Source organism: Sparus aurata, chromosome 15, assembly GCF_900880675.1.
Source record: "Sparus aurata chromosome 15, fSpaAur1.1, whole genome shotgun sequence".
NCBI classification, from domain to species: domain Eukaryota; kingdom Metazoa; phylum Chordata; class Actinopteri; order Spariformes; family Sparidae; genus Sparus; species Sparus aurata.
The window spans coordinates 25,081,169-25,092,266 of NC_044201.1; the positions used below are offsets into that span (position 1 = coordinate 25,081,169).

General features: G+C 39.0%; 1 protein-coding gene across 2 annotated transcripts in view; it reads left to right on the forward strand.

The window, feature by feature from the left end:
- slc8a1b (solute carrier family 8 member 1b) overlaps nt 1–7,799 on the forward strand; it is a 152,271-nt gene extending 144,472 nt beyond the window's left edge. For both annotated transcript variants that reach the window (XM_030441215.1, XM_030441216.1), the window contains exons 10-11: nt 486–589; nt 742–7,799. In XM_030441215.1, the coding sequence (XP_030297075.1) occupies nt 486–589; nt 742–1,014 (377 nt within the window). In that variant the 3' untranslated portion in view covers nt 1,015–7,799. The remainder of the gene's footprint in view (nt 1–485; nt 590–741) is intronic.
- Nucleotides 7,800–11,098: the final 3,299 nt, after the last annotated feature.

Consider the following 11,098-nt stretch of genomic DNA (forward strand, 5'->3'; position numbering starts at 1 on the left):
AAAACCTTGACTTTTTAAAGTCTACACTGTATTGATTAAATTATAGTGGCTGAAGGGGATAACGGGTTCACGATAATATTTTCTTCCTCCTCCTTTCAACTAAGTCACGAGGACATGTGTACAATTAAACCTGGCATGATGGTGGCACTAGAGAAAGGGTCACAGCTTCACTAGAAGATCCTATCAGAGGCTTAATCGTCTAAACTGAATTGCATGCCAAGCTAGATGATAGGTTTCAAAATATCCCAAATTGTTCAAACTCAAAGGTAGAGAAAGGAATTGAAAATGAATTCAGAGACTTGTGTTTGTAGACAATTAATGGTAGACTAATGATATCTTACCAGAGAAAGTCAGCAACGTTGAGTTTGGTTTCCATCACACTTACAGTGTAAAAAGGCACTTTTCATGAGAATCCAGCGAGCAGCATGTTTTGACACAAAAAGTCCTAATTTGATCTGCCTTCCTCCTTTTCTCTCTCTGCCCAGATACCTTTGCCAGTAAGGTGGCTGCTATCCAGGATCAGTATGCAGACGCATCCATCGGTAATGTCACAGGCTCCAACGCTGTCAATGTTTTCCTGGGCATCGGGGTGAGTTCAGCTCATTTAAAGATTAATTAACTGATTCACAGCTGATGTTTATGCAGTGGCTCTTGTCATCTTACAATTTTAATAATTGAAACGTTATTTTATGAGTCACTATGAGTCATGTTATTCAGTTTGATTCTGCTGACGTCTAACAGGTGGCGTGGTCAATTGCCGCCATCTACCACAACAGCAGAGGGGAGGAGTTCAAGGTTGATCCAGGTCCACTGGCCTTCTCCGTCACGCTCTTCACCATCTTTGCCTTTATCTCCGTCGCCGTGCTGATGTACCGACGGCGACCAGAGATCGGTGGAGAGTTGGGTGGGCCCCGGACTGCAAAGGTCCTGACCACCATGCTGTTCGTCAGCCTGTGGCTCCTCTACATCCTCTTCTCCTCACTGGAGGCCTACTGCCACATCCAGGGCTTCTAAGATACAGAAGATGATGAAGGGTGAAGGAGAACATGGAAGGAAGAAACCAAGGGGAGGTGGATGAATGGATGGATTTGGAAATTAAGGCTGTCTCATTGATCTATCAACCCCTCCCTTTACGCAATAGATTGAATGACGGATGAATGGATGGATGTACAGATGAAGTAATGAAGGACACATTGAAGCATCTAAAACAGAATGGAAGGTACAGATGCATGGAAGGACAACGACTTACAGGAAAATCATAGGAGCAGGAAAGAGCTTGGGAGATGGAGAAAGGAATAAACTATGGAATACATTTTTTTTGTCTCGATCTATAATCCAAACCAATCAAGTTGTCTTAAACCCATCCCCATTTTGAAATCATCAAACTAATCCCCATATTTGTCCCAGCTGGTTCGACCATACAGCAATCAAAATGAGTTTTAACAAGAGGAGGACACCACACCATCACAGCTCCTAGGACATGTGGCTTCAAGAAAAGTTGGCGAACGACTACACTAACAGGCATGAGTGAGATAGATAAAAGACATAATAACTGTATCGGTATGTAGATGCATGGCCAGAAGATACTGAAAACACAATCAGAAGAAACCGGATATATTGCCACAAACATTTAAAGACAACAAACTGTGCGTGTGCTGGTGTGTGACTGTGTGTTTCTGTGCTTGTGTGTTGTGGGAAGATGGTCAAGTACTGTGAAAAAAAACAAACGCCTCTTGTGTTGCTGGAATATGCTTTCGTATTCGAGGTCTTTTTGACTCACACTCTCCCAGCCTGTAGAAAAGCTGACTCTTTTTGTTGGAGGGTACGTTCAGCGAAGCAAAATGTTTTGAACGTCACTGAGGTTAGAGATGTAAATACAAAGAGCTGAACGTACATTACAGGTCCACTCTTTTCCTTCTGAATGTCTCGGTTACGCCATGCGCTCCTGATCGGGCCCTCTTTCTCTGTTGCTTTATACTGTAGATGTAAATGATTTAAGGTCTAATTTGAATCAAGAAGGGGTTAGTGTTGCTTTTACCTTTAATAAGGCCGTGTCTGAGAAGACAAAATGGCCACTCTACCGTTTAAAACTGTTAGAGAAACTATTATCATTGCAGAAATATTTAGGTTAATCTTACGTGTGTTTTGTTTTTTTCGTTTTTATAACTGTGGAATTCTGTTACCTGGTTTTCCACCAATGAGATTGCCACGATCATGCATCCATCATAACATTGCTAAAGACTTTGAAAAAGTTAGGTACCGCCCTCTGTGAAACCTCATATTCTGCCTGTTTCTTAACCACCTCTGTAATCGTTTCACTCACTTTGAAGCCGCTTTCCCATTGGTTCACTCAACAGCTCCTGTCATTATCCCAGTGTGTCTTTAGTACCTCCCCCTGGCTGGTCAGTGGACCAATCAAAATCCTCAAGGGCTTTGTAAGAAACAACCACTATTCACCACCTAACCCTGACCCTGGATATATAATTCTTCACATGCGTTGGCATTTAGGGGGCTAATTAACATCAATTTGTGTTCCTTAAACTCAGTTGCTGCAGTGTGACAAAACAAGACACCATTACACTTTCATTAAGTGCAGACGTTGCCAACCCAAGTATCCAGAATTAACTAAATATTGGAAAAGTCAGACAGCGGAGTCTTGAACTTTTATGTAGTCTTTCCCAGTTGATTTCAAAGGCAGCCAATGAACTGCAGTCGGCCTTATTCCAAATTGAACCAGTAATTTCCCCTACCACCACCACTCATTAATATGCGTCTTAAATATACAACCCTTCAGGCATGTGTATCATGACAGCCTTAACCTTAAGTAAGCAGTGAACATCTGATTTATGGTAGCCCTGTAGGGACATAAAGCATAGAGTACATCTAATCTCAGAATCAGCCAGACTTTGTTTAACAAGCTCATAGAGGTTTGGAGACAAATGTTGAACCATGTATCACAAAGTGAGTTCAGCTTATTCAGGATCTCTTTGGGTTAAACTGGTGATTCTGAATAAGCAGTCTATGTTAGCAAAGCGGGTCTGTTTATTCATTTTAATATAAGATTAATTAATTGATTTAGGATCAATACAGGATTGGGCAGTAAAGGATTTAGTGAAAGTCTGCAAAGGAATCCTAAAATGTAGTAATTAATAATTAATTACAGCATAATTCTTTAACAATAAATGTTGTTGATTATTGAAAGCTACATGGCCAACTCGAACATCCGTCCCATTCACAATATCCGCCTTGAGGGAATGTCTTTAAAATTGGTACAAATTTTCACTATGACTCAAGGATGAACTGACAAAATTTTGGAAGCTAAAGCTCAGAGTCATCGTCACTGTGACCTCACAAATCCCATTTTTGGCCATATAATTTTACACTAATATCTAACAGGATGAAATGATGAAGTCATAACATATTATATCCAAAATCTCAGAGGTTAAATGCACTGTGACATCATAATATCCTGCTTAAAATGTTCTTCCCATTATTCAACACCATAGCTCAGGAAAAGTAACTTGACTGGTGCGTGGAGGCATAGAAACCACAAGGCAGCAATTCAAGTTTAATCAAAAAGACAGATGTTAAAGACGAGTTGATGATTCCTTACACTCTCATCATAATAGTCATGGAAGTAAAGAAATTCTTCTGATGTATACATGTAATCTCACTTCATGATACTGGCAATAGGATCTGCAATGAAGTTACCTGTGGTGTAGTTTTATTGGATTTTTTAGTATAACGCACATTGTCCAAGCCCACAGCCAACTGAATTTGAGGTTGACTTTTAGCAGAAGTCTCTGTGAGTGATAGGATATGAGTCTGGCTGGATTAGTTTTTTTTATCTAGAGAATTTGTGGCGATGGCTTAACTTGAGTTTTTGCAAAAACTAGGTGAGGTGTGCTGTTACCCTGCAAGACCTGGGCTAGATAGTATTTAACAGATTTCAGAACACTAAACGTTCAATGAGAGCCGCATTAAAACTGCAAAAGCAACAACTGGCAAACCGACGTTATCAGACACTAACTGGCTGGGAATCTTCTCTCATGTCACAGACGAGAAATACATTGTGAAAATATTTCTCTGTGTATTTTTGTCCTAAATTAGCCCAAAAGTGAGTCCTAAAATTTGCATCGAATATGATCTTCAAGACAAACTTTCAGAAAGGTTTACACTTGAGACTGTTAACTTTTACTCGTTCAGCAGAAACCACAGAGATCTCAACGTTCACTCAACTTACTGTATATGTAGGCATTCTAAAAGTCCATAGTTTGTTGAATGGCACTATACTATATGCATCTGAATTGGCCAGAACTTTCCTGCTGATGTTGTGTTTTTTTTTACTTGATGTATAATATAATAAGTAGTATCTTAAACGTCATCTGTAAAGTAAGTAGTCTGGGCTAGATGTAATCCATTTAAAACTTGGCAAAAGTCTTGTCACAGACAGCTTTCAACCCCTGTGAGAGAGTAGAGCTGAGCAGAGCCCTGGATTGGATGAGTTTGGCAAATCTACAGTATTTTAAAAATAATCTATATAAAGGTTCCAGGTTGTTTTATTTTTGGGATATATAACTGATTTTGGACCCATTTAGTTACCTTTTCACAGTCAAAATGAACATGAGATTTTGCTTGTTTTTGCCAAACTCTGCCCCAGGTGAGGCTCTCCATTAGAGTAGCTGTTCTCTTGTGAAGGCCTTGGAGTGGCAGTTTACCCCTGTTTTGCCAAAGGGAAATCTTTCTATCAAAAACTTAATACTTACACTTCGACCTGTAAAGGGTTTTCTAACCAATGGATCTTTCTTAAAACACCAAATATTATTCATGTTTCATTAACACTCTGAAAAGAGACAAAAAATGCCTTGATGTTGTTTTAACCTTACCAGAATCTTTCTATTTAAATTTGTATGCATTTGTCTCTTCACTGGCAAGGAGCTAAAGGTTTATACACTGTAAAAAGTTAAACGCGAGCTTTTGCAAAAGAAATAACATTGTTGGAGCTGTTTTCATCGCTTTTTGAGTAACTTCAACAGGGTATGAATTATCGTAGAGATCGCTAAATCGTGTTGGATTTACTTAAAATGTGGCTTAAAGCTTGCAGTAATGTAGTTGTTTGCCTCAAATAGTTTGCTGCCAGAAGCTAACACATTTCATTGATTGGAAGCTAGCTCTTTTTGCTACACCGGCTTCATTGCATCGCCTCTCTTCAGTGTATCTACCTTGACTTAAAAGCTAGTCTGATGTGAAGATAACGATCACTGTACACAGCTGCACAGGGTTTGGACCAAGGTGGGAAGCTAAACCAACTTCTCCGGGCACGGAATAAGAATAATAGCACTTGAATTTAGCTTCCTGCTTTGGTTGGACTTCTGACGCTTGAAGGGTCAAAGGTTAGCCAGGCCACCGCTGTAAATACAACACTAAGAGCAAGCAAGACGTAGAAAAATGAGCTATAGACTGCAGTAGATTTTCTTTTTATTCTTCTGTTGGGGTTTCAAGAAGTGGTTTTAAGTGAAGGAAAAGCATTGCACTGGTTTTTGTCGCTTATGTGAAATGCCTACTACATTGCTTCTGGTGTAAACAAAACCAACAGATTTTGTTTTTTGGACTCTGATGTACACAATGATAACGTTGTACCTGATGTGGTAAAAAAAATTATGTTGAATCAGTTGTGAACCGTTAACGATGTTGCTTCTGATGTAAAGATTGATGATGCGTTTTTCGTTGCCTCGTTCACCTATCGACTGACTGTCTGTCTGACAGACCGAAGAATAAAAGGAATGCGACACCAAACAGACTGACAAGCAAACAAACGTAAACGAAAGGACAAACACCCCTGCTGGTACAAGCCGAGCGACGTCACACTGAGACGTTGCTACAGTGATTAATGTACTGCTGGAAGAAAAAAAAAACATTACCAGAGCTATTCTTTACCCTTAAAGTAACATTTAACGATGTAGGAGGATGATGTTTAAGAGAGGAAGGAGGCGGAGGAGAAGGAAGATGAACATTAAAAGAAAAAAAACATGAAGTTACAGCCATACCTTGATTTCTGGGTCAGTGAGATTGAAATGGACTTCTCCTGCCCAGCATGTGTATTGTTATGGTGTCTATCTGTCCCCTGTGTGTCTCTTCCCCACCGTTCTTTCTTTCTGCTGCCAAAGCAACCGAAACAGGCAGCGAAACCTTTTGTTCTCTCTTTTTCTTCCCCATTCTTTCCCCAATGACCCTTTATACCCTCCGTCCCCCTATGCCATGTTTTCCATATTTTGGAATGTCAATGTGCTACTTGTTGACACTGTGCATGAATGATAACATGTCTGTATATAGTTATAGAGAATTGTATCCCATTCCCCTGGTGTTGACAAAATAATGGTTTGAATGTTGTACAGATTCAGGTTTTCTGTTCATCTTTTATTCTGTTAAGTTGCTTTTTTTTTTTTAAATGTACGTAAAGCTTAAAAAAACAGTATGTTTTTAATTTAAACAAAGGCGACAACGTCTTGTTCTTTGGAGTAATTGCACATGATTAATTAAGTTTTTTTGGTTAAAAAGGCAATATCTGCTGTTATTGAATGAAAAATGAGATCTTAAAGGAGTCATGTATCTTAAATAAATAATCTATACGGGAGTTGCATGGGTTATTTGTACAAAAAATTTAAAAAAGACACTGCTTGCTACTTCTAATACCATGGCTGTATTCTCTGACAGAGGGCGAGGAATACTGTATGTACATCTAAAGGTTATTTTGTCATTAAAGAAATAATAATAATAATAATAATAATAATAATATTGTGTATATACTGTACAGTGTTATAAGTGAGGTGGACTGTATGGCCATCACGCTAACCGTAGAGAATTAATTCTACATATTTATTTAAAGGAAACACTCACTACACTCAAGAATGACATATATTGCCTTTTTTGGAGAAGTTGTAGTTCGCTTCAAGCTTGTTTCTCTATCTCTGCTTCGCTCTCTCGCGCTTCACGCTCATCCTCTTTCTTCTTCTATGGCTGGTTTATTTGATCTGTCTCTTTTTTCCTCCCATATCGCTACCTGTCTTGTTTAATTTTTTCTACTCGAGGGGTGTTTCAGATGGGCTTTTTATCTTTCACTGTTGAATCTGACTCAGACAGTGTCACTTTAGTCTTTCTGGTATACGTCTGTCTGCTCATCCCACTGACTCAACAGTATCTCCATATCTGCTGTTTTTCTACCGATCTCCTTGCAGTACATGTATATCCATCTATATTTGAGTACAATATATCAGCCGAAGTCTCCGTCTGTCTCTCAAAGGACCATTTGTCACCATCTGTCTGACTCAAAACCATCTGATATTCTTCATGGTTTGCTAAATCCCTCTCTTTTCATCTTTCTTTCCTTTAAGCCGTCACCTTTTTCCACCTCCATGCTTCCTGACATCCTTTCTCTGTTCTTCTCTTCGCTCTCACAGGGTGTAGTTGGGAATTTCATGTTTGTCAAATTTTGATTTGGTGTGTTTTATTTTTTAAAATGGAATAATAACCGCAACAGATATGATGTTGGTAATAATGAAGATAATTGTTCTCTCTCTATGTTTCTATCTATTTTTTCATTTTTTTTTCATTCTTTTTGCCGCTGTCCTCAGTGTGTGCGTGCGAGTGTTAATTTTCATTTGTTTTCTATTAATTTTTGTTGAACACCAACTGATAGGAGGAAAGATGTTGTATGTGTGTTGCCACTAACTGTGACTGCTCTCCATGGTACTTCTGATAAAAACCAATAAAATAAAGTTTGGGATACCCTGTTTCAGAGACCCCTGCGAGTCCACTGCCTTTCTAGTGTGTGTGTGTGTGTGTGTGTACTTTGAGTGTCCTTAAAGTGATTGTTCGGGTTTTTTGAAGTGGGGTCTTATAAAGTACATATCTATAGTCTGTCTGTTCCCTACCATAATTGCCGATCAGCGCAGCCTCAGTTTGGAGAAGCAGAGAGCCACTCCAGCCCAGACGTTCAGCTTTGTACTGCAGTGAATGGAGTCCAGATGCAAAGCGAATTTTAACCACCTAAAACAAGGCCCACCTAAAAAATCAGTTCAAGTATACGTTATATAGAGAAAATTCACATCGCTTTACATCGCCGTCAGACTGCCCTTTCTTTTGGCACTACATTTTCTCAACCGTAGAACCTCCGTATCCCTACGCATTAGCGCAACTGGGCCTCGCACTGTATTTCGCCACTCGCAGATCACCTGTTTAGGTCAGAGGCTCTACGGTTGAGAAAATGTAGTGCCAAAAGAAAAGGCGATCTGTTGGCGATGTAAAGCGGTGTCAATTTTCTCTATATAACGTACACTTGAACTGATAGACATTTTTTAAGTTCAGCCTCGTTTTAGGTGGTTAAAATTCGCTTTTCATCTGGACTCCATTCATTGCAGTACAAAGCAGAGTGTCTGGGCTGGAGTGGCTCTCTGCTTCTCCAAACTGAGGCTGCGCTGATCGGTGATTACGGTAGGGAACAGACTGACTATAGATATGTACTTTATATGACCCCACTTCAAAAAACCCAAACCATCCCTTTAACTTTGAAGCGACATTCCCACTGTCTACTCCCATCTAGTGACAAATATGATGTTTGCACATCAGAGGTCAGGGCCCTCACAAGGAACCGAGGAAACGTGGTCCTTACAAAGCAATAAAGACATGTATGTGTGTGTATGTGTGTGTTACATTCAGTCTGGATTGAAAAGATTTTATATAAGAGCTTAATTATTATGCAAATTTGCATTGTAGTTTAAATGTTAGTGCAAGTAAATGTGATTGCAACCCAGCTCTAACAAAAACATCCATTTTCTGTTACATGTTCAGACCGTCGATGATGAAAATGACATTTCCTTGAATGGATGACATCTCATTAACTGTCATCTGACTGATTCTGTCATTGTGTTAGAGATAAAAAAGCGACGGCTGCATCAACACTGATTGTATTGTTCTAAAAAATACCAATGAATGTGCATTGTCACCATTTACGCTGCTGCTGCTTTTTTAAGCATACGTCCACTAATCTTTCTTCGTCCGAGGAAATTAAAGTAATAAATTATTAATGTTTTAAAACAAAAGCTCCTTTTAACCTTCCAAAGGATAGAACATTAGAGAGAATTAAATGTTTGACTAATGGACTAATTAAATCTGCTGTCTGTATCGGAGCAGATTTATAGAAAGTGAAGTCCAATGAAGTTCTGGTCTTCAACACACTAGTACGCACAGTATAGATTTAACGACCTGGGGTCTCTGTTATTTTTTGTTACGCATGTGTGTGTGTGACAGAAACAATGCAGATTGTGTGTTTCTATACATCGAAGACAAAATATCAGGATGCATTACACTAAAAAAACATGGTAACTTGGTAATACTGACTTAAATACAATCTTGAGGTAAGTGTGCTTTACTTGAGTATGTTCTGCTACTTTATACTCCAATATAAAACTGTACTTTTCAATCCACTGTATTTATGTGATAACTTTAGTTACTATTTACTTTTCAGATTGCATGCTGTTTCATGCATAATAACAAGCAAAACAAAAAGTTCAGAAAAAAACAACAACATTTCACAACACTAAAATCACAATATAATAGAATGTTTTGTGAAATGTTGTTTTGTTTTAACCCTCAGGGCCACCGTAATTTTGCCTACTTTTTACAACAACGCTAACCAGTTATGAAGACAAGTGAGTGGAAGCACTGCTGGGTCTTTCTAGTGATCACATACAGGTGCTCTTTGGAAACGTCAGCTGTTTTCTGCTCATTCCATTTTCTGAGGGGCTCTTTGCATTGGTGAAATATAATCTTGATAAAATTTATAAAATGTTAGGGTCTTTAAAAAACAATCCAAGAAACTCTTCAGTATTTGTGCAAAATTGAAATGCCTTTATTTCACATTGGAGCAGAGGGATATCTCTCTTCCCTCCCCATTTCCTCTCCCCGCCTCACTTCCTTGTTTTTAAACCAATAGGCTTGCACACTGACAGGTTGCCATCGTCCCACTAAACTTGTTAGTGCAAAGCAATCTAGGTGTGTAAGCTACGACTGATGAAGACCTATATTGGCTGCAACGCATTGGTCATTTTAATATGTATATTGCCATGTGTGGATGGAATGCTTTTGGAGGAAACTTGCTTTTTATATTTTTCATCAAAATTATATTTCACCCATGGAATGAGTCCTTCAAGAGATGGAACTGATAGACTTAATAGACTGATTTATACTTTAGGCCTGTACCTTAATCTCAAAAGTGGACCCAAACTGGGCCAGATATCTTAAGTAAAAATGGTCCTGTTCCTCAGGTGGAGCTGAAAGTCCTGTATTTAATCACATTTCATCACCTTAGCTTCGCTCCAAAAAAAATATGTTTTTGTGTTTTATGGCAGAATTCCATTTAGTTTCTTTGGTATCAGGGTTTTGCTATTGTGCAGTCTGGCTTACTGTCATTGTTATTAGTCACACCTGTGCCTGTGAGCTGAAAGCTGCACAGGGCTTTTGTGTGTGTTATTTAGAGTGTTTAAAAACAGACACTGTAATTCAGTGTTCACATTCAGCATCTATTTCAGATGAGTTCATGAAGAGCGCTGAAGCCACACCTGGATCAGCTGATTGCTGAAACCAGGTTCAGTCATGCTGCACAATCAGTTGCTTACTCACAGCTGGGTGGAGACCAGATGACTAGTAGCATCCAATCAGATTTGACACTTGTTACTCAGACACTCAATTACTTTGCTGATAAGGTCACTCCACCACTCCAACCTTCGTTTTATTTGCTATATTCGTTTGATTTAAAGCAATACAAACTCAAACCTAAACAGCTGAACAGGTCAATCAAAAATGTTTCCCAATACTGCTTTACCATTGAAGCATACCAACAAGAAGCATACTGGAGCTTCGACATATGGTTGCAAATTGGTTGGGTGTAGACCTGAGATGCCCAAACCGTCCTTGGATGGCCAAAAAAGAAATGTATTGGCAGGCCATGGGCCAAAACCCAAGCACCTATTGTACCATGTTGTATTATATTGTATCTTTAAGATGCAAAATATTTGGATGCCAAGTTACATTACATGACAGA